The following is a 25,069-nucleotide window of genomic DNA, read 5'->3' as shown; positions in this document are numbered from 1 at the left end:
AGCGCAGGTGTCCTGAAGGCGTGAAAGTGCGCGGTGCGTTGAGATGGATTCGAAACCATTCGTGACATTTACGGTTGGTCTTCATTCGCTGCCAGTCAACGTCATGAATTTCTGGACTTTCCATGCTTCTGTTCGGCACGATCCGGGAGATATTTAGCTAAGATTTTCCAGCCATAGAATAACGCGAAACAGTATCATGTTCCAATTCCAATAGTCTCGTTACCACCGAAAGGTTGCGATAGTCTTAAGAACATGTTCTCCGCTCTATCGAGTTTTTCTCAGGCACTTGATGTCATCTAGAAATTATTCAGATCGTCATTGATTCGATCCACCGGAGGCCATGCTAATTTGGAGAAAAATCAGGACTCCAAAGTGACTTATATATTTACTCTAATCTCTAGAAGCCGAATCATCGAAAACACTTTAATGGGTCCATCTTTTGAACTTCGTGTTTGCAAATCCGATTTTTTGTTGTCATTACTGATGTAGAAAATCCCCCTCCCTTTCCTCAAAACTTAGACAAATCGAACGCGAACTTTACCACCTTCTCTTGCTTAAACCTTCTTCGAGATTCCCCTCCCCACAACTCTCTCACCTCTCTCGGCTTTAGATCTGAGTTAGTTCCATTTAAGTGCAACTTAAATGAGTAAAGCGTCCATGGAGATCCAGGTATGCATTTTGTCCCTCCTAGCTTAGCTCACTGGTAGTTTTCCCTCTGTATTTTGCCTTGTTTTAAGCTCAAGAGTCATGGATGATAGTTTTCCCGTTTTGCTTTGGGAACTAATCTCTCTTTCTATGCTTGGTAATGACTTCTCCGAATGAAACTTCGCATAAGAACCTTCGCTTCATTCTTTTTTCTTTTTCTTTTTTTTTTTCCTTCTTTTATTCTTTTGTCGGAGTGAGAGGAATTGTTCTTTACACCTGTTCTTGTTCTCTGGGTTTGCTGGTGCATGCAGACTTGTGTTCTAAAAGTGAACATACACTGTGATGGCTGTAAGCAGGACGTGACGAAAGCCTTGCGGAAAATTAATGGTATTACTCCTTTTTCAGTTCCAGTCCTCCTTATTTGATCCAGTTTTACTCTTCAAGCCCTCTCTCTCTCTCTCTCTCTCTCTCTGGATTTTAGTTAGATATAGCTCGAACCTCCACTGAAAAATTCTTTCCGTGACATTTCATTATTCTCGATTCTAGTATACTCATCGCATTCAATTGAAAAAGCTCTTGGTTGATTTTTCCCTTCGTTTCTTTTCTTTTGGGTTGGTGCGTGCAGGGGTTCTCACCGTCGAAGTAGAAAAAGAGCAGAGCAAAGTGACCGTTTTGGGGACCGCAGACCCAGATCTACTGATCAGGAAGCTCAGAGAAATAGGCAAACATCCAGAGCTTTTGAACGCTCAGAAGTCCCACAACGGCGACCCTGACCCCTGGATCAGGGACATTCATATTGACGGTGCCGACGATGGCAACAACTACAAGGACCAAAAGGAGGGGGGCGGCGGCAGCAGCGGTGGATCTTTATGTTTAATGGCTCCCTGATGCCCTGTAGTGGAGATACCTGCATATCTCCTAGTTGAATTTATCGGTATTAATAGTAACAGATAACTGCTCTCTCTCTCCCCTTTCTTTCTTTTAATCTGATTTCGGTTTATATGAAATGGGTACAAGAGAAATTGCAGAATGCAGTCGAGTGAATGGCTTTGAGCATAATTGAGTTAATTGAATAAAGCCTGAAGTGATGAAAATTCAGCGAAGATCATAGAATACATATATGGCTGATAGATCATAGAATACATATATGGCTGATATTTGCACTGTAGAATACATATACTTGAAAGGTAATTCTATGAATATTCAACTAAAGGAAGTAATCAGAAAATTGCCTAAGTTGAATATCAGAATAAGGACAAGATATTTTGGCTCTTATAACGTAAACCCTAGGCCTACTCTTATAAATAGATACGTTAGGTTCACAGTGGAGAGAGGTTTTCTAATAGGAGGAAAGAGAGGGACGGCTACAGTGCGCATAAAAGAGAGGTGTTCTCTCTGCAGCGATCTTCCACGAAGCCAAGAGCCACCGCTTGACAGCATAACTCCCGCCGCTTCTGCCCAATGGCGAATTCCAGACGCACTTGCATCAGGGAAGCAATTCCACGAATCAGCTGAGTCCCGAATAGTCCGAGCATCCTCTGGTTTCTTGCTGCGCTTCACCGAGCCCAGAGCAATGTATTCCAGCAACCTTGCCGCACCAATCAGTTCTCACTTTCGCAACCTAGTCCCTTCATCGCTAGCCTTGTTGCCTCGACTATTTTCTTGAGGGTTTTTGATAGGGTCCCAGCCAGTTCTTGTCAAGATCCACGGAGAGACGACTAACGATTTGAGGGCGACCATGTTTGAGAGATTGGTCCATAAAAGGAACAAGGGAGGACATCGACTTTTTTCTCTTCAACGTCAAACGCTCACGAAGAGCCCTCGGAAATGATTCTTCATCAAAACTTATTTAGTTTCACATCCTATTGTTACCTTCTTTCTTTTACCGGATTCATGGGCAATTCCATCTCATCCACATCGGAGCTCAATGGACTTTCACGCCTCCACTTTCCCGATACTACGAAATACCACAGGAGAGCATGCCGAGAGAGCAACAGTGAAAGCAAAGTCTTCAAAAGCCAAAGTCTTCTCTACCGTGATCCTCACGTCCACATTTCAGTAGCTACCGCGTGCGTTCAGCAAGCCCCAACGTCTACCAAGTCGTGCCCTAGCGCCTCGCTGCTCTTGCCATCGGGACCAACGCAGTTCGAACAATGACGGAGCAGTTCCCAATTGCACTGTGTCGCAACCTTACCTTAGATAACCCAGCCTAACAAGCATAAACTTACCTTGAGTTTCCTCCCAGCCCATATCAAAACTTATGTTAAATTCATAATATGCAAATCATTTTCATTCAAAAGTCGTCATTAATCAATTTTTATTGGGCCAATTAAAAACTAAGTAAAGCATCAAGGAATATACTTTATTCTTATGAACAAGAGATTAAATAGTATGCAGACTTGATTACGCTAGATTTACTCTGACGTCATTCCGGTACCATTTCCTTTACTTTTGAAAATATTTAACTAGAAAGCTTGGATGATTTTAACCTAAACATTAAATGAAGGAAGTGATTATGCGGGCGCACAAAATTAAAAATAACACTCAAGAAAAACAACGCAGACAAATTGCAGAAATAATCAAGTAAAATTACCAAGCAATTTTTTGGTTTTGTTTTGGTCATAACATGAGAATTAACTATGTATGTAAAAATGATATTTTAATTAATTTTTTTTTTTTTTTTTTGTTTTTTTACTTTTTTAATGAAGGCTAACTAGAATGCAATGCATAGAGTGCAAACTTAAGCGTAAATGCAACTCTAGGTTAAATTACTCACATGCAATTTTAACTAAACCTAATATCTAAACCATATGACATGCATATTATTATTTGTATATTTTATTTAAAATTTGAAAAAAATAATACCATTATTTAAACATGCAATCTATCCTAAAAATGAACCCAATTTATCTTTTTATTTTTATTTTTTATGGGATAAGTACATTGGAAGTCTTAAAATTTATCAACAAAGTATAGTTTAGTCCTAAAACTTTTAAAAAGTGCAATGAAAATCCGAAAACTTGTTATAAAAGTGCAATCGATTCATAAAACTTTTAAGAAGTGCAATCAAGTTCTAAATTTGTTAAATTGGTCAAATCAAGTCCTTCTATTGATAGCACTTTTGAAAATTTTAAAACTCAATTGCACTTTCGTAATAAATTTGGGGATTTAATTGCATTTTTTAAAAAATTTAGGACTCAATTGTATTTTCATAATAAGTTCTAGTAATTCTAGTGAAGTCATCCATTTTTTCATTAAATAGTAATTGAAAATTACTGAAAAATAAAAATCTATCTAAAAGTGAGATTATTTATTTTAAGGTAAGGAAATAAACTATACTAAATCCTATCTCAACCTAAAAACATATATTAGCATGCAATTCTATTGAAAAAAAAAAAAAAAAAACTTACATAACCTAGATATTATCTAAACATGCAATTCTTCAACTAGGAAAATATTTAAATTATCCTATCATGCAAACTAATTTGGAAATTAACTCTAATCTATGTGTTATGCAATCTATTTAAACTAAGCAATGTCATCTAGAAATCCTATCTATTCCAACATGCAAATTTTTTGATACTTTTACAGTGAAAAAGAAACAAATCAAAACAAGATAAACATTCAACCACCCAAGATACTATCCACCACCATAAGATATCCACATCATTCAAATATGGAAACATTATATAATCAACTTGATATTTTTGGAAAACCAAGATCAATGTGCTAATGTTAAGGCTTAAAAATCAAGATATCAATATAGACCTTATAACATAATAACTCCATCTGAGGGCTTATAGATATAAATAAAAGATTATATCGTGTTGCAAATTAGGAAATAAATCCTAATCGATAATGCCTAATCACTCAAAAGAATCAAGTTGGATATCGATAATGCAAATTAGATAATTAAATATCTAAATCAAATTCGAAAAAGATTTTACCTAAATTTGCAGATATCGTTTCCAAATTTGTATCAACAATGGACCGCGGATAGTGGTGGTGATCAGTGGCTTGCAAAGTGTTCTGCCAACAGCAAGGGTGCCAATCGACAGCGCTCTGGTACTCAACGGCGGGGCTCACGGTAAGAATGCAGCTCGCGAGGCTCGGTTGCGCGATGGGCGATGGCGGATGATGAGCAGCAGGTACAGCCTGGAGCAGTGATGTCGTGGTGATGCTGCGGCACTGTGGCTACAATAGGGGGCTCAGTTTAGCCCGCTGTGCCTGGATAACTGATGGATGAAGTTCATGGATCGTGATTAGGTTAAGAATTCGGGCCGGAAAACCTGCAAAAACAGAGGAGAACAGAGCTGCTAGTTTGGTGTAGGGGCAGCGAATGGAGATCGACTCGCTGGTTGTGGTGGCGGTGGCGGATGGCTCAGCACGGCTAGACTCGCGATAGGTGGCACGGTGGCCCACCGCGGGTGAGGCGCTCAGTGGGGGTGTTGAGATTGATCGGCAGGGAGCGGCAGCGAGGCTCGGGCCCAAGGATCAGCAGGGCGTCGTAGGGCTCGGTGCAGTAGCTGGCCCTTGTCGATAGAAGTGCAAGCCTGGCGAATCCAAATGCAGCGTCTCGGGTCGTGCAGGGCGACTGAAGGCGTCTCAGCTCAACGAGGGAAGCAGCCGTCGGTTTCAGTGCAGATCAATCTAGCTGTACAAGGAGCAACGGACATCCAAGCAGTGGGCATCACAGTGGAAGGGTTCCTTGGCTTGTCATCATCAAAGGGAATTGCAGCTCGACTAAGGCCGCATCGCCAAGGAGGTGGCATGGGCGAGAGAGGAGTTTTCGACCGAGCACGCTCCTTCTCACTCTCACTCTCACTCTCACTCTTTCTCACATGTTTCTCTCATGTGTTTTGAATTATGATTGATTCCTAATCTGTTAGATATAAGTGTGTTTATATAGAGTTTAATCTTGGTTTAATTCACTCTTGCGGGCTTAATTTCGGTATTATAATTCAGTGGGCTTGGATAAACTAAAGTCATTCCCTGATTAGACTTTTAATGGGATGAATTAATCTCAAATGAGGCCAATTAAGGCCTTCCCCCTTTATGGAATTAAACCACCATTCCTCGCATGGGCTAGCCGAATTCTTCGTTTCTCTGCGGGCTCAGTCTATTTAATTCAAGCTCAAAACCATCTACCTTAGTCCGATTAATGCAATTCAATGAAGTTTGCTCCTAATAACTATTATGCAATTTAATTTAATTTTCGCTTGGGGCCGGAATCGATCCCTAATTTTCTATTTAAATAATTTTTAAATGATCAATCAAAATTTATGTGTCAACAGTTACTCTTCTTTAATGGTGAGCCTAAAGATTTTGCTTTCAAAGACCAATTGGTATTTAAATTTTGACCACGCAAATGCAATGAATGATGCTTTTGTTGAGATCCTGAATCCCATTTTTTACATGCAACAAAGTATGATGCATGCCGACATACCTGAAGTTACCTACCTTGTTGGAGTGATTAAGTGAACTTGAAGTATATATTGCTTGTTTGGTATCCGGGTTTCAACTCCGATGCATGAAAATGTGTAATGATTCCTGGGTAGATAGATTATTTAGTATCCGAACCTTTGTTCAAATGCATGATAGGGTAGTATAAGACGTAGTCCGTTTAGTACCTAAACCTTTCTTTGGATGCATGACGGGCAAGAAAAGTAGCATGTTTAGTACTCGAACCTTTCTTTGGACACGTGATAGGATGAGAATAACTACCTTTTTAGTACCCAAACCTTTCTTCAGAGGCATGAAAGGGCAAAATGAGAGGTAACCTGTTGAGTACCTGACCTTTTTTCAGAAGCACGACATGCAAGAAAAGTAGCTTGTTTAGTATCCGAATCTTTCTTTAGATGCACGTTAGGGTGAGAAAACTTCTTAGAAGAATATCTAGAGTTTAACTCAGATAATTCAGGGTTAGAAAACTTTGAGGACAACTTGGCTAGGTTGATTTTCAATGGAACAAAGAGAATACTTGGATGATCACATGCACTCAAAAATGATAGAGTATGGATAATCATAGGTACTAAAAAATGCACACGTACTTACAGAGTTGAAATACTTGATGATTGCAAGTAATCAATTTTAAATTTTGGGAAAAGATGCACTTACCTGACTATTGCTAGTGACTCTTTAACTTTGAGGAACTTGTCTCTTGTTAGACATTATCAGAGCAAACATGTGTATCCATTCATAGATAAATCAAGACACATATGACTACAGGTGCCAACTCAAATGGCGTTTCTTGCATCGACGATTTTGTCAAGTCTACATCACCAAATTTCCACCCGGGCCTAGCCTAGATGAACTTGAGTGCAGGCACGAGGTCTTGATCCGATCTCGATGGACTTGGACATGGCATTTGTGGATCCAAGCCAGGTATTGGGGATCCAAGCTCGGACACCAATATCCTGTGCTCGGCCTTTGTGGACCTAGGCTGGTGCTGAGGCATTGGACATGGATGTTGGAACTTGGGGCCTGACCTCGGTGGACATAGCCATGCGGTGCTAGGGGCTCAAGTATGGGCACTAAGGTCTTAGGCTCTGCCTCGATGGACCTAGGCAAGGGTAGCGGGGATCTAAGCACAGGCATCAAGGTCATGGGTCCGACTTGATGGACCCAAACCCGAACTTGGATGTGGACGACCTTGGAAGTAGCGTTAGGGTTTCCGTGCCCAAGCCTAGAATTTCGGACTCAAATGCAATCACATTTTAAAAAATGATTTTCAATTTTTAATCCTGAATTTAAGTATTTGTATTCCATTGACCAAGCAAAATTTTCATTAACTCATTTTCCCAAGCGAATCAATGTAGGAAAATGAGAAAAATATTTTCTACAAAATAAACAGAGTCTTAGTGGACAAATTGGTAAATTTAAGAAAAAACTTATAAAGATAAGTAAGCATCTCAAATGAAAGCAAACAATAAAAAAAAAAATTATTCGCTAATTTAATTGGAGAAAATTTGGTAAATTACACAGATAAATGTTGACAATTTCACATAATCGTTCGCAAGTTTAATGGCGAGATAAGATCGACGTGAAGGAAAGTCAATTCACCACCGAAGTGACTTCTCGATGTTTGGAAGAGATATGCGGAGGTCAAGAAAGAGGAGGTCGTGAAAAGGGTTTCCATTATGTCGTTTGGAAAAGATGGAAAGTGGAGGTGAAGAAAACATGAAAGGAATTGCAAATCATCTTGTTTGCAAAGAGATGAAAACTAGAAGGAAAGAGATCATATTTACGCAAAATCACCATTACGTCCCCAGTCATTTTACTCATAAAAGTGACTTCGATAGTTCGGTCTCAAGAGATTATGATAAGTACATAAGTCACTTTAGAGTCCTGATTTTTCTCCAAATAGCATATGCTCTCGTTGATCCAATCAACACCGATCTGAAATATTTCTCGAAGATGTTAGCTTTTCGTTAACAGATTGTCGTTTTCACATCGAGCACGCCAGGAAAACGAGAGAGAGAGAGACGTGTGGAATTTTTATGGCTAAATCGTTTGAAAAGAGAGGTGGTTTGATTGTTTTTTTAAACGACGGAAATTTTGAGACCTCAAATAAAAGAGAGAAGATGTCAATGTTGGAGGCCATGAGGGAATCTCTGCTGTGCTCGTCGGCATTCGAGTCAATTCTCGTCAACGTGATATTTCTTGTGTTTTTCTATGCTTCTTTTCCAACATCATCAGCGTGATCGAGAAGGCACTTTTTTTTTTTTTTTTTGGTCGAGAATGTTCTTGGCTGCTCAACGTGATCGACAAGTTAGTTGGCTGCTGGCATCTCGAAGAGACTCCAGTAACGAGCTGACTTGTCTAAGATATTTCAGCCGTAGGGTGACGCAGAACGGTCATGTTTTAGTTCCAAGGGTCTCGTAATAATCGAAAGGTCACGGTAGTCTTAATAACCTCTTTTTTTCGCTCTTTCAAGTTTTTTTTCATACGTGTAAATGGTAATTCAATCGAATTTTGTTGGTTAGCAAGGAGCGAATGTCTGCGGGAAATATTTTGGATCCTTATTGATTTGATTGACAAGAGGCCATGCTAATTTGGAGGAAAATCAAAACTCCAACGTAACTTCCATGTACTCTAATTTCTTGAAACCGAATCATTAAAAACAGCTTTATGGGAAGAAAATATTAGCTTGCAACTATGATAGTCATGTTATCAATGCACTAGTACATTAAGTGGACGACAAGTAGCATTGTGGGACCTGCTCTGTCAACAAGTCTCTCTCCCTTCCCTAACCTAAAGACTCTGATTTGCACCGGGTCAATCTTTTGAACTTCTCTCTGTTTGCAAATGCGATCATATCGTTATTAATCATTTAGTGAAAGGGAAGAAAATCATAGTCCCACTTACTTCCCCAATACTTTGGAAAATCCATCACGTAACCTTATCTCCTCTTTCTTAACCTTCTTCGATATTTCCTCTCGCTACACCTCTCTCTCTCTCTCTCGGCTGTACATCGGTTTTAGGATCCCCTCTCCCTACTTTTCTTATCTTTTCAATAACTGTGTCCCGGCTTGTTCCGTAAAGTGGAATCCAAATGAGTAAAGAAGAGTTCTTGAAGATCCAGGTACGCATTTTGTCCCTCCTGACTCAGCTCACCGGTTGTTTCTCCTCTGTACTTTGCCTCGTTTTAAGCTCAACAGTCATAGACGATAGTCATTGGGACTTCATGTGTTACAATTCGGGGTGCCTGTTTTGCACTGGAACTAATCTCTCTTTCCATGCGTGGTGATGACTTTCCGGAACGAAACTTCGCTTCATTCGTGTTTTTTTTTTTCTCCTGTTTTTCTTTTGTTGGAGCTTGAGGAATTGTTCTCTGGGTTTGCTCGTGCATGCAGACTTGGGTTCTAAAAGTGTACATACACTGTGATGGCTGTGACCGGGACGTGAAGAAAACCTTGGGGAAAATTGCTGGTATTACTCCTTTTTCATTTCCAGTCCTCCTTATTTGATCTTATCTCATTCTTCAAGCCTCTCTCTCTCTCTCTCTCTCTCTCTCTCTCTCTCTCTCTCTCCCGTGTTTGGATTTTAGTTAGATATATCTCGAACCTCCACTAAAAAAATTCTGTTCAAATATACTCATCACCTTCAGTTAAAAAATTTCTTGGTTAATTTTTATTTTTGTTTCCTCTCTTTTTGGTTGGCGTGTTCAGGCGTTCTCACCGTCAAAGTAGATAAAGAACAGAACAAAGTGACCGTTTCCGGGACGGCAGCCCCACCTCTACTCATCAAGAAGCTCAAAAAAATTGGGCAAACATGCAGAGCTTTTGAATGCTCAGAAGTCCCACAAGGGCAACCCTGACCCCCCGATCAAGGACATATTTATTGACGATGGCAAAGGTGGCAACAAGGACTGAAAGGAGGGCGGCAACCGTGGCGGACCTTTATATTTAATGGCTCCGTAATGCCTTTTAGCAGTTATCCCTCCTTCCTTTCAATCTGATCTCAGTTTGTAGGAAGTGGGTACGTGAGAAATTGCAGAACGCTGGGAGAGAGTTTCCTAGTCCTCGTTAAATGCTATTTTGCTGAGACATGGAGCATGATATGTAATGCTATTTTGCTTCTATTATGTGATATTCTTTACCGCCTGTGCATGATTTTTATTATGTGAATATTTCAACTAAGACGAAATAACCAGGAAATGGCCTAAGCTGAATATCAGAATTAGGAAATAAGATATTTTGCTTTTTGTAAGACAACCCCAGGCTAACTCTTATAAATAGATACGTTAGCGTTCACAGGAGAGAGAGGTTTTCTGATTAGAGAAAAGAGAGAGACGGCTGCAGTGCTCATAAAAGAGAGAGGCGTTCTCTGTGGCAATCTCCTACGAAGCAAAGAGCCCTACTTGACAGCATAACTCCCGCCGCTTCTGCCCGATATCGACCGAAAGTTTTCCATTGTCTTGAGGTGAATTTTGGAGACACTTGCATCAGCGAAGTAATTTGACGAATCAGCTGAGTCCCGAGTAGTCCCAGCATCCTCCGGTTTCTCGCCGTGCTTCGCCGAGCCCAGAGCAATATATTCCATCCACCTTGCCGCACCAAATAAGGTCTCACCGTCGCGACCAAGTCCCTTCATCGCTAGCCTCATTGCCTCGACTATTCTCTTGCGGGTTTTCAATACGGTCCTGGCCAGTTCTCGTCAAGGTCCACGAAGAGGCAGACTGACTCTTCGATGGCGTCACATGATTGAGAGATCGGTCCATAGAAGGAAAAAAAGGGAGGACATCGACTTCACATGGAGGATTCGGACGCACAGGGGGACTTTCTTCTCTTCAACATGAAACACTCACGAAGAGCCCTCTGAACATGCATGCCCGATTCTTCATTAAAATATATTTAGCTTCACGTCCTATTATAATCTTGTTTCTTTCACAGGATTCATGGACAATGCCATCTTTATCCACATGGGAATTCAATGTATTTTCACGCCTCAGCTTTCCCGATAATATGAAATACCACAGTAGAGAATGCCGAGAGAGCACCAGCGAAAGAAAAGTCTTCCAAAGCCAAGTCTTCTCTACCGTGATCCTCACGTCTAGATTTCATAGCTATCGCGCCCGTTCAGCAAGCCCGACGTCCACCAAGTCAAGCCGCCTCACTGCTCCTGCCATCCACGTTCGCTACTTTGGCGATGCTGGGACCAACCAAGTTTGAACGACAACGAAGTCAGCACTGGGTCGCGACCTTACCCTCAGGATGAACCAGGCTATTGGATTATTAAATCTCAACTTAGTGCTAAGTTTCTATTAAGTCTAAACTTAGCTTGGAAACTTAGGTTTAACTTCTTAATATGCAAAAAAAAATTTCATTCAAGAGTTGCCACTAATAAGTTTTTGATGTTTCAATTAGAAATTCTCGAGTAAAGTATATACTTTAGTCGTACAAACTAGAGATTGAATGGGTATGGAGACTTGATTATGCTAGATTTACTCTAACGCCATTTCAATACCATTCTATTTTGTTTGGATCCATATTAACCTAAACACTAACACGAAGGTCCCTGTGATCAGGTTGCCTTGTCAGTGAAAATATCCTAGTATTGGGCACTCCTTAAATGCTGGATTATCAGGTTGGACATGTCCTTGTGATCCCTCTTTTGTTGTCTGCCATTATCAGCAATTCGTGACAGGGACATGTTATCTTGATGCAAGCATTATAAATTTAGGCCATTTGTTTCTTACAATCATGTGATGTCAATTAGACAATACAATGTGCCCTGTTCTGTTGGAAGGAATCTCATATTCCTTAGGTCACCTGTCATTGTTCTCAGCGATGGAAAAGAACAATTAGTGGTGACAATCGAGTTTAGCGTCGGCGCCCTTTCTTGATCGTCTTCTGGTTTTCGGTCGTACAGGTTTTAGGGCGTGCACTGGGAGGCAAAGTTGGGCGTGCCGGATCATGGGACATAGGACTGAGAACCGTGCAACTCTCTCCATCCTTCGAGCACTTCTCATCGTTCGAACTTCCCGCACAACTCGCTGTGATCGAATGCCACCAGGATGAGGTACTGCAACACCTTATAACCTTAAGAAAACACAAGATAAAAAAAAAAATCAAAATTGACGGCACAATGTTATTTCGTTTCTTAAATTAAAAAGAGAAAAAACGAGGACAGGCTTTGAATTTGGGATATTTAAATAGCTGAAGGAACTGCCGGTGGGCGCGGAGGTGCTTGCGAGGTCGGACAAAACGGGGATCGAGATGTTCAGGTACGGGGATCACTTCATGGGCATTCAAGGGCACCCCGAGTACACCCGCGACACTTGACACGAATTCCGGTAAGCGTCTGGTCTAATCAGCGGAAAGAGCATTAGAATATGTGTGTTGCAGACAGAGCGAGGGAGGGAGAGAAACAGAGAGAGAAACAGATCGAACAGAACCAAAGAGAAGACCCAAATCTTAAATCCAGTCTATCTGTCTAATCGGGTAGACAGCGAGAGATGTGTGGCTCTTTCAGTACCCCTCTCTTGCTCTTGTCCAACGGCGAAAGAACAAAATGTTGCTGCAGCACTGTCCTGTTTTCCCCTCCTCTTTTTACGCCCTCTCTCTCAGCAGCAGCAGAGCTGCAGCTGCGCTAGGGTTCGTGAGCTCCCACTTGCTCTCCGTCCATTGATGTTCCCCAAAGTCAATATTTTACTGAATCCAGAATGTCAAAATTGCTCCCCTCTCTCTCTCTCTCTCTCTCTCTAATCTTTTTCTCTTTTTCAGCCTTGGTGTATGGAGGGGGGAAAATACATTTTTTTTAAGTAATTAGGATCTTGGGATATCCCACTTTTTAATATTTCTGGACAGTACACAACATGCATCATGCAACACTCTGGTTAATGTGATGCAAGAGAATATGATCCCATTAAAAAAGATTGAATGCTATCTTTTAGCATTCTCACTCTATGCTAGTTTTCCCATCTGAAATTTAAAAGACAATTTTGAGTTTTTGTGGATTGCTTCTTTTTTCAGTAACAAATTGTTAAAAGTAAACTATTTTTTTCTCATCAAATTTCAAAATATCATCGTCCCAAGTTCAAAAACATATTTATATGTCCATATTAACATTTAAAAGTTTATAGTTTATTTTATAAAAAAAAGAACGAAACAACATGCGCCGCAAATATTTTGAGAATTACAAAGGAAAAAAATTGATTTTATAAATTTCGAGTTCCTTAGTGACTATACATACCAAAGTCTATATAACCCTCAAATTCTTGGGCACTCGATTTTATAACTCTACCCCAAAATGAAAAAAGTGAGGCGAAAACCCAAAATTACTCCAAACGAAGTCTCTACATGCTAAGCACGGCGGCTCGCCATATAAATAAATACGACCAAAAATTATGAATTTCCATAAAGTGGAAAGGGTTAAAAAAAGTACAGAGGATAGCATTGGAGGGCCATCTCCAAAGTTAATATTTTTTTTCCTACTAAAAATTAAATAAAAACAAAAGAATAGGTAATTTCCATCTTTGGGAAAGTGAAGGATTTCCTTTCGGAAGCAAAGACTTTCGCGTTATACGCTTGCGGCAACTTAATATATTTCGGACTCAATAATGCGGTAGCTCGAGATTCTAAATCTTCTCCGCCCGTTTGGTTGCGGGGTCCACGCGTTCCCGTACCCGGATTAGCTTATCCGTATCTAGGATCAAACTAATCTGTTTTTGTAAGGCTTTTTGTTAGTGGAGACACTCGTTAAACATGTTTAATGAGGACCATTTCAATCTTCAAAAGCACAATTACGATGGACCAAATGTTTCGTTTTCTCTTTTATTTTTGGATTGGATTGTTGGGAATATCGGATTCCCAAAAACCGAATTCGACACCAAATCTAACCCCTAAAACGAATGCGGAAGACGAGCCCAGGAATAACATGTATCACCGGTTGAAAGTTACACTACATAATCGAGCGTACCTTATTGTCCATAGATTAAACACCAACGTTGAAGTTCGAGGAAGAATCTAATCACGGTCTACCAAGGAGCCTACTATTGGCTCAAAGGGGGGGACGAGTTACGTTGGTTTTTGGGAGAGGGAGAAAAGAAAAGCGTACGTTTTTTTCCAAAATGTACGTTCTCTTTTTCTTTTCTCCCCTTAAATACGTCTTCTCCAAAAGACGTGTCCCTTCAGCAAAAGACGTCTCCTCAAAAGTTACAACTCTTCAACGTATCCCTCCATCCATGGGCCCTAATTTTGTGGGCCAGGTTTTTAGGCCCAACATGGGCGGACAGGCCTTAAGCCCATCATCATACAAATAAATAAAACCAACATCTCCCACTCGCACATGGTGGGCTGAACAAGATCCTATTTACCTCTCTGCAACATTCATACCGGTGAATAATCCGTGCGACCAGCATACTTTGAGAGCTCGTTGCCATACATCTGTTAGGAATATATAGCAACTCATAATGGACATCACACTCTGAGTAGATTTAGTATGCAGTACCCTAGATCGATCGATCACATTTATATTTCTCTTGATCTCTTTTAAACAATGATATATATATTGTATTCACAATTATGATTATCCCAAAGACAGTCATAATTGGTCGACCAGTGAATACAAAACTTAGAATGTGATTCTCCATATTCTATCTTCCTATTTCCTTCAAATTCTCAATTTCAGTTCAGCTTGCTTTTCTAAAAATGTTCCATTAGATCGAATCAACTCATGACCATTGGCAACATCCTAAGATAGCAAACATTAAATAGAAATCTTGAGAATAAGCAAAAGTCATAAGGGCACTAAAATTGAGAAACTCTTTTCCTTAAGAGTCTCACATGGCATAAAAGTTGAGATCAAACTTTTGCCACTCTTATTGGTCGTCTCACGTATACATAGTATGAAATACGTATTACGGTATTAACTCATTTCCTATGGAGCGTATGTCTACACTTTCAATACCGTACAAATGATAGTTCAGACATATCCAATGTCTAACTTGAGTTCACGTACCTACTCATTCACAAAATTCATTAGAACTCACATCTGACATCATAGACAGATAAAGTAAAATATGAGGGTTATTTTACTTTCGAACATAGTAAATATTATGTCCTCATCTTAACACCCAGTTAAAGCAACAAATATATTTTAAGCTTGAGCTCTCGATTATCACCTAGATAATAAGCTTAAAAACCGTCTCATCTCTATTTATCACATAGTAAATAGAGACGATTACCCGTATGAGTGGGCCAATCTTATATCTGTTCGACATACTTTCTCAACTTAAAGTAATGCACTGAGCATTAAGATGCATAAATATCAAACAAAGATTCATAGGCATTAATAATGAAAAAACACAAGTTCATTAATGTGAACAACTCAGGAAAATTACAATATCCAGTACATCAGACTCTACGCAATCCTAGAGATTTTACATGACCACAAAACACATCTCTAGGTATTGGCTTTGTCATAGGATCTGCTACCATTCTATGCGTAGATATGTACTGTAAGTTCACATCCTTTCGTGCAACCATATCTTTGACAAAGTTATACTTGGTATCTATATATTTGGTCTTGCCATGATATTTTGGATCTTTGGTGTATGCTATAGCTGCTTGGCTATCACAGTTAACTAATAATGGATTTGCAGCTTTCTCAATAACACCTAAATGATCCAAAAATCTCTTAAGCCAAACTCATTCTTATACTACTGCTGATAATACCATGAACTCAGCTTCCATCGTGGACAAGGCTATACACGTTTGTTTCTTATTGTTCCATGATATGACGCCATTGTTCAGTAAGAAAGCAAATCCAGAGGTAGATTTTCTTTCATCTAAATCTCCTCCCCAATCAGCATCTGAATAGTCTTCAAGTCGCAAATCCTTTCCTTAGTAATTCAACTTGTAATTAGTAGTTCCCTTAAGATACCTCAGTATTCTCTTAACGGCCTTCCAATATGCTTGACCTGGATTGGATTGGTATCTACTCACCATTTCAACTGCAAAACATATGTCAGGTCTTGTACACACCATAGCGTACATCAAGCTCCCAACATCATTAGCATAAGGAACATGTTTCATTTGTTCCTTCTCTTGTGAAGTCTTTGGACACAGTCTGTGGCTCAATCCTTCACCTTTTGCAATAGGAGTGTCTATGGATTTACAATCTTGCATACGAAATCGTTCAAGAACCTTATTTATATTGTTTCTTGCGAAAGAGATAACGATCTCTTGAAATCTTAACTCCAAGAATGTATGCAGCCTCACCCATATCATTCATCTCAAAGTTGGAAGATAACCAACTCTTGACAGTATTAACAAAGTCCATATTACTTCCGGCAATTAGTATATCATCAACATATAATGATATGATCACAAATTGATCTTTAGATCTTTTGATATATACACAATGATCCTCATCTATCATTGTAAAATCATATGACATTATGGCATTATAAAAACGTATATACCATTGTCTTGATGACTGCTTAAGACCATATATCGACCTCAAAAGTCGACATACATTTTCTTCTTGGCCTTTCATTATGAAACTAGCAGGTTGTTCCATATATATTTCTTCCTCTAATTCTCCATTGAGGAAAGCAGTCTTTACATTCATTTGATATAACTCAAGATCCATATTAGCCACTATTGCCAGAATAATGCGAATCGAGGTAAATTTCATTACAGGAGAAAATGTTTCTTCATTACCAATTCATTCCTGTTGATTATACCCCTTCGCCACAAGGCAAGCCTTATGCCTTTCTATCGAGCCATCAGCTTTTCGCTTTATTTTGAGAACCCACTTGTTCCCAATAGCTTTGCGTCTTTTTGGAAGATTAACCAGTTCACAAACTTGGTTTGACTTCATTGACTCAATCTCCTCTTCCATTACATGAATCAATTTTTCCTTACTAGGGCAATTTAGAGCCTCATTAATATTTCTTGGCTCATCCTCATCTTGTGGAGCAACCATAAAAGTTTCCCCTTCAATGTCAAAACATCGACGGGGAATACTTTTGCGACTTGTTTGCCGTATGGGAGATTGTATATTGTGCATATTATTTTCCATTATGCTCCCACTAGGATTAGATAATGATGATGTCGTCTCATCATGTGGTTGTAATTGAGAATAAGTTGAATTCAATTCATCATTTCTCATATTACTCCCACTTGAACAAACTCCACTAATATCGTTATCTTAATCCAAGGTTTCAAATAGGGAGTAATCTTCCCCTATTTCGCCCTTCTTAGGAAATTCATCATCTAAGAATGTGACATCCTGTAATTCAAATTCAGTTATACTCCCGCTTTCCTGCTCACCTATGAACACATACCCTTTCGAGTGTTCGGAGTATCTTATGAAAATACTCTTCTTTCCTCTGGGACCCAATTTCCCAAACTTGTGAGAGGACTCATGAGTATAGGCAGCACAACCCCATGGCTTAAGAAAACTTAAGTCCGGTTTTCTACCTGTCCATAACTCATATGGAGTGAAAAAACTGATTTGGAAGTCACCTGGTTAAGTATATAGGCAACAGTTAACAACGCATCACTCCAAAAAGTGATAAGTAAGTTAACATGTGCCATCATTGACCTAACCATTTCCAGTAGGGTTGTGTTTCTTCTTTCCGCAACACCATTTTGTTGAGGAGTTTATGGAATAGACAACTGTCTTTCTATTCCTTTTTCATCACATAATTTTCTGAACTCATCAGATAAATATTCTCAACCTCAATCGAATCTTAATACTTTTATTTTCTTGTCTAATTGATTTTCTACAAAGTTTATAAACCTTTTGAAACAACTTAATGCTTCAGATTTATGAGAAATCAAATAGACATATCTGAATCGAGTATAATCATCTATAAAAGTGATGAAATAAACAGCTTCATGCCTTCCTCTCACATTCATTGGACCACAGACGTCAGAATGGATTAAATGCAGAGAAAATTCAGTTCTTTTATCTTTTCCAAATGGTTTCCTTGTCGTTTTCCCTACTAGGCAATGCTCACATATGGGCAAATCAACTTTTTCAATGTTGCCCAACAAACCCTCTTTGGCTAGTCTATTCATACGTTGTTGGCCAATATGTGGCATCCCAAAATTCAAAGCCAAGCCATAAGGTGTGTTAAAGTCTCTAATTAGGTGATAGAATTTCCATGGCTTATGTTTTAGCCATTAGTCTTTTAATTAGATGATTTGTGTATGATTGTGAAAATTTAAATTTGATAGATTAATAATTTATGCTTGGCCATGTGCTTTATAAATTAAATTTCAATAAACAAAATGTCCCAAGACTTTGGCCAAGATGAAAATTGAAATTTAAAAATATTTATAGAAGAAATTCAAAAAAAAGAAGGGAAAAAGGTTAATTTTCGAATGGACCTTAGGCCCATTGGCCTAAGCCTTTAATGGGCCAAGATGAGCGGCCCAAGAGGGGAAGTCGACCAGCCCAAGAGAGGAGGCCCAATAAGTGGCCGGATGGCCCAAGCCCAAAAAGCCCAAGCCCAAATTCAAAAATTCAATGTGACAAGTGGCAAAGGGGAAGGCCATGTATTGGTTGGTTTATAGGCAAGTCATGATTGCTAATCATGAGGATTAGGGGAGTATAAAAGGGGAAGAGAGAGAGAAGGTGGCTGGTTTACTCCATTCGGCCGAGAGAGAGGGTGAGAGAGAGAGAGAGTTGAGAGAGAGAGAGAGTTGTCCGAGAGAGAGAGGAGGCGGAGCCGAGGAGGAGACGCCGTGCGCCGCCGTGTTCGCCGCCGTTCGCTGTCGACCGTCCGTTCTAGAGGCAAGTGGGAGTTCTCTAGCTTCTCTTGCATGTTTTTATGTTGTTTGCATGTTAGATTTTGGGCGTTTAAGTGAGAAAAACCGAGGTATGGTTGGCTTGTTCTTAAACCGCATGACTGTTCTTGCTCGGACCGTGTGAGTCAGTAACTTGTTTGAGCTTGCATGTGTGTTTAGAGTCAGATTTTGGCTTCGATTTCTTCATGAGAGTTGTAGCTAACATCGTGGACTACAACATACTGAAATTTCATGAAAAATTATGGAGATTTGAGGGGTTAAAGTCTTGTTCTACGGAGACCTCAGATCTGGAGAGTTTTTACTGACCTCTTGTTGGATTCGTGGTTGCATGTTGGTTTTTGTTGAGAATCTCACTTCGGTTTCTTCATGAAAGTTGTAGGAGACATCTTAAACTACAACATACTAAAATTTTAAGTGAAATGAACAAGTGTAGCCTAGTAAATCGACTAATCGACTAGATCTTGAAGATGATGATTCTGGTGATGTATTTTGAGATACCCGAGACTTCAAGGACATAAATGATGACTCTACTATGGTTATTTGACTTAGATCTCTTCATGAAACTTGTATAGGATACCTTGATGTATAACATATCTAAATTTCAGAGGAAACGAAATAGGATAAGTAGGTGAAATCTCAATATTTCGGAGATGTGTACACTGGACGATGCGGTAATGGATTCCAGAAGCTTCGTGAGGTTGTATAAAATAATATAAAAAATAATATGGCTTGGAGTTCTTCACGAAAGTTGTACGAAAATATCTTGGTTATCATTCTGTAAAATTTCGTAATTTTTGGAGGCCGTATGGATATTTTAATCGAATTTATTCGGAAACTGTGCATTCTGGTTATTATCCGAATATTATGTGCTATTTTGTGGAAATTGTGAAATTGTGTGAAATTCAATTTGGCCATGAATTTTGCATGAAATTGTCATCCTATTGGTTTGTTTAATGATTGCTTGAATTTTATGATTTTGGGAAATTATAGATATTGAATTTAATATTTATTTATGATAATAAAAAAATAAAAAATAATAATAATAAATGGATTATTTTATTGGCCATAAATTCCATTGAATTTATTATACATTGTTGCCTGTATGATAAGACATTGGTGTATGTATGACCATGAATTGTGATGCATGTGTGAATCATATGCCATGTTAAAATGAGATCAAAATGATGATAAATGTGGATAATGATAAGTGAGTAAGTGGTTGTGGTGGAGGATGAGGCCGGAATGTACAGAGATGCATTGCCGGATTCCCTAGGAGATTCAAGATGCCCGGAATGTGGGGGGCCAGAAGCCTTGTCGGAGATCTTTACCCGAAAGGAATGCCTCGCGATGCTAGGATTGGGGTGCGGGATGCCCGGCCAGGGAGTGTAAATGCTGGAAGCCCTGTCGGAGGTTTCTGCCCAAAGGGAATGCCTCGTGATGCTAGTTGAGATGCGAGATGCCCGGAATGTGGGGGGCCGGAAGCCCGGTGGCCTGGGAGGCTGAATACTGGGAGCCCTGTCGGAGGTCTTTGCCCGAAGGGATGATGAATTAAGAAATGGGTGATGTGGTGATCAACTTGAAAGCTAAAAGTGGAAATTAAATCATGACATGATATGCATGATATGATATGCATGATGATATGCATGATGATGATGATGATGATGATATGTGATGTGAAATAATGATGATCACCCATGATATGATATGCATGATGATATGCATGATGATGATGATGATGATATGTGATGAGAAATAATGATGATCACCCATGACATGATATGCATGATATGATATGCATGATGATGATGATGATGATATGTGATGTGAAATAATGATGATCACCCATGATATGATATGCATGATGATATTCATGATGATGATGATGATGATATGTGATGTGAAATAATGATGATCACCCATGATATGATATGCATGATGATGATGATGATATGTGATGTGAAATAATGATGATCACCCATGATATGATATGCATGATGATATGCATGATATGATGATATGTGATGTGAAATAATGATGATCACCCATGATATGATATGCGTGATGATAATGATGATGATATATGATATGGCTCGATGACATGTATGATGTAATGATGCCATGATGATGATGACATGTATGATGTAATGATGTCATGATGATGATGACATGTATGTTAAGATGATGATACACATGAATGTGTTATGAATTGATATGATGATGCATGATAGTATGCGCATGGCTTCAAGGTAAGTAATGCTTGCAATGCATGTATGATTGCATGATGCATTGAGTTGTTATTGGATTTCCCTATCTCTGTGAGTGGTTGCACTCACCCCTTTGGGACCCACATTTCAAATTAGCAGTATGCGGCTTCCCCGCCGTCACGCGGGGGTGTTTTACGGTCTACCATCCGATGTAGAGGTCGAGTGTGCTGAGATAGACTGTCCCTCTATTCCCGGACTGACTTTTATTCGAGTACGTTGTCTAGTGATGTACGACATAGGCCTGGCTGGGGGCCCTGTCATTCAGGAGTTCATATCTGTGCACGTTCGTCGGGATGGAGCGAAGCGAGGGATGTTGCCGCCGCCACCGCCTGATGCACCGGGTTGGGTGTGAGACCCGCGCGCGATGAGTAGGAGCCGAATCTTTTTTGGATATAGATAGCCGACACTTTGATGGGGGTTGTGCACGTATGATGTTGAGGGTCGAGAGTTCTTTTTGAGGTTTTAGGCTGGACGTGGCTGAGTCCTAGCTTTTCCTTTTTGTTGTACCGACTCGAAGGGAATCCCATCTTGATATATATATGTAAATAAAGTGTCATGGCTTGTTTATAAAATGATGGTGTTTAGTGGTGTGTATTTGTATCATGGTTGGTAGGGGGAGAGATGGTGATGTTTTAAATTGCTTCCGCTAATGAGTCGCGCTGGGACCGTTTTGTAAAAAAAAAAAAATGTGTGTTTGCGAATTAGGACACTCCTTCAAAGAAGAAATGTGATAAGGTGTAACATTGGCGCTGGTGACGACTTGGGAAGGGTTCGGGGTGTCACACAATATGACCAAGTCTAGCATGCCACACATTCACATCATTATCATATGAATTAGGAGATGTGAGAAGGGAATAACAAACATTTGCATTAACATAGTCAATATCTAATACAATGAAACTATCCAGAAAATAACCACAACCATAGTAGTTTGTATCCAAATACAAATCTACACCTCTATTATGGAAGTTCATATTAAAACCAAGCTTGACCAATACCAAAACAGACACTAAATTTCGACGAATCCCCAGAGCATATAAAACATCATGTAGGAACAAGGTGCGTCCACCACGCATGTTCAATTGGTAAGTGCCAATCCCTTTAACTTCAGCTCTGGAGTTATTTCTCGCATAGATCCACTTAGTTCCAGTTGGTACTCGTCGAAATTCCATGAAGGATTCTCTATCCTTCGCTACATGATCTGTCGCTCCTGAATCTACAGTCCACAAAGGATTAGATTCAGCCAATAATACATGTTGACACCCGAAATTTTTTGTCAACGTTTTAAACATTCAATTTGTAAAAGTATAAAAAAAAAGTAAGTAAAAAAAAAAGTAAAAAAAAAAAAATTGTTTGAAATGAAAAGATAAAAAAATTAGAAATAAGGAAAAACGAAGAAAAAAAGGAGGCTCACATTCGGGAGGAGGAAGGCTCTCTCTCTCGGATTCTCTCTCTGGCTGGCTTGCAGGGGATACTCCTTTCTCTCTCTGCAACTCCTCTCGAAAATTCTCTTGGGGCGAAGCCGATTTCTAGGGTTCTTCGAGCTCAGCTGAGGACCTGGGGAGCTGACGATCGAACTATGTGGCAGAGGCGGCAACGGTAGCAGCTCCTTCTCTTTGCCCTCCCTTCAAATGAAATCGGATCGCGACCTCCTCCTCCGCTAAAATCCCTATCTCCGGCTGAGTGGAGGGGGAGTTCGTTGGGGATTTCACACGGTGTTCATCCGTGCAAGAAGGCGGAGAGCTGATTTTCTCTCGGGAGCTGGTTATCTCTCGATTGTTTGTTCTCGGGCTCTCTCTGGGAAAACGGCCGAACGAACTCTCTTGATTGGAATCTCTCCACAAATCTGTTTGGTTCAAAGGATTTCGATCGATCAGAACCGACTGACGAGGATAAGCAAAGACGGTGGCGGCGGTGGCGACGACAATGACGCTTAACCGATCTTCTCTCTGGATCGGGCTCACCGGATCGGTGAGCTCTCTTTCTATCCTTCTTGATCCGTTAGGGTTTTGATTTTTGTTCTCTCTTTGAATCCATTCGGGTCGTGGATTCTGATCTCTCTCTCTCTCTCTCTCTCTCTCTCTCTCTCTCTCTCTCATTCGGATGCTCGCTTACTTAATCGATCCAACGCCCTCATTGCGGATCACGCCCTTCCGGAGCTCGAGATATAGGGGTTCAGGTTCGCATCGGGTGGGAAGTCTCGGCTCAGCTCCAAAGATAGAGCTCTAAAATTGATCGGGGATAGCGACTTTCTGTCTCTGGCTTGATCAGGTTTTCTCTATCTCTCTCTCTTAATTGCTCTGTCTCACGCACCAAATGTCGTGCTCTCTCTCTTGATTGTTCTCTGACTTGATTGCGATCTCTCTTTCTCACTCGATTTGTCTCTCTCTATTTTCCCCCACCAATGGCATATTCGAAAGCTGATTTGTTTTAGTAAAAATTGGTCTTCTGCTGGTGCTATGTTCATTTTTTAGAGTTCCTCGTTCACGACATTAAATGTGTTCTCTGCCAGAAAGTTGTGAATTCATTAGTGCACTTCAATTTGGACTGTTGTCTAGCATATTGCCCCCTTGATGAGTTTGTAGCTGTCAATAGACCGGACTGAGTTGTGCCCGAGGTTCACCTTAGTGGAGAAACAATTCCTCAGTAATAAATGATGAGTTGTACAAAGGCTATTGGAAATAGGGAACCTAGAAAGGCAAATTAATGGAATAGTCACAGGATATGATTTCCTTAGTACAAATTTTAATAACTTCAAGGTGAGCATATGGTATAACTCAACCTATAAGAATGAAACAACAAATGATTTCATATCAGGAAAGGATTTTATATCCTTGGTGCATGTTGGATGATCTGGGAATCTGGCATCTAATGCTTACATTCAGCTTTTGTTAGGACCAGTAACAACAATGCTGTTTGAGTTTGTCAAAGAAATGCCTAAACCTGAAACTAAATGGAGGTTGGACTTCGCCTCTCTTTTAGGCATATTTTTCTTTACATAGGTTATCATTCAACTACTTCCCGTTGTCCTGACAGATCTGGTTTATGAGAAAGAGCATAAGCTTAGGATTATGATGAAAATGTGTGGGTTTAGTGATCCATAATGGCTGATTTCCTATGCTTATTTTCTCTCCTTATCTTCAATCTGCATGCTGTGTTTTTTTTTTTTTTTTTTGTGATTTTTGGCTCAGTCATAAATAGTTAATCCCTATTGCATCATGTTTACCTACGTTCCGATGTCCCATTAAAGTTGCAATGCTTGTGTCTTACAGCATTTCCCATATAAAGATTACTAGATATTGAAATTTGGAAGTAGTCTTGGTCTAGAATACATGCTTTGTTTTTATAACTTCAAATACTTGTGAATTTGGTACGAATTTTTTTTTGTGTGAGGAGTTTGGGATTAGGTCCTTCATGAAAGTTGTCCTTCACATAAAAACTATAAAAAAAAATGATTGTATGTTTGCCTTGCTGCTCTGTTCTACTTTTGATTGACCTTGATCTCTTCCAAAATTTTATAAATTCACATGCCTAGAATTTTAGGGTGTTTCTTCATGAAATTTGTTCCTCATATGTTGATTCACCTGCCATAGAAATTTTAGGATGAGATAGCCATCGATTGCATTTTTATTGAGCCTACGTTGAATGCCTAGTTTCTATGATGAATGATTTAGATGTGACATATAATAACGATGAATCTTGGGGTATTACCTAGAATTCGACCTATAGACTTTGCGACTTCTGTTACTCTTCTTCAACACAAAAGATGTCTTTATTTTTATCGTTTTGATATGTGGTGATTGTTTCTTTCATTTGTATGCATCTAGCCATCCGGATTTCTTAGATTAGGTTTAGAATAGGATCCTGAACATGGATAAAGCGTGAAGACGGTGG

General features: G+C 39.7%; 2 protein-coding genes across 2 annotated transcripts; both read left to right on the top strand.

Annotated features, from left to right (window-relative positions):
• The first annotated feature begins 214 nt into the window (after nt 1-214).
• LOC104414894 (heavy metal-associated isoprenylated plant protein 32) lies at nt 215-1,609 on the top strand. Its single transcript, XM_010026114.3, has 3 exons — nt 215-669; nt 957-1,032; nt 1,271-1,609. The coding sequence occupies exons 1-3, from the start codon at nt 643-645 to the stop codon at nt 1,531-1,533; spliced, it is 366 nt and encodes a 121-aa protein (XP_010024416.1). The 5' UTR covers nt 215-642; the 3' UTR covers nt 1,534-1,609.
• Nucleotides 1,610-9,009: 7,400 nt separating this feature from the next.
• Nucleotides 9,010-10,246, top strand: LOC104414892 (heavy metal-associated isoprenylated plant protein 32). The gene is made up of 3 exons (XM_010026113.3): nt 9,010-9,229; nt 9,501-9,576; nt 9,816-10,246. The coding sequence occupies exons 1-3, from the start codon at nt 9,200-9,202 to the stop codon at nt 9,962-9,964; spliced, it is 255 nt and encodes an 84-aa protein (XP_010024415.2). The 5' UTR covers nt 9,010-9,199; the 3' UTR covers nt 9,965-10,246.
• Nucleotides 10,247-25,069: the final 14,823 nt, after the last annotated feature.

This window comes from Eucalyptus grandis, chromosome 8, assembly GCF_016545825.1.
Source record: "Eucalyptus grandis isolate ANBG69807.140 chromosome 8, ASM1654582v1, whole genome shotgun sequence".
Classification (NCBI taxonomy): domain Eukaryota; kingdom Viridiplantae; phylum Streptophyta; class Magnoliopsida; order Myrtales; family Myrtaceae; genus Eucalyptus; species Eucalyptus grandis.
The sequence above is the reverse complement of the archived record's forward strand: the minus strand, read 5'-3'. Positions and strand labels throughout refer to the sequence as shown.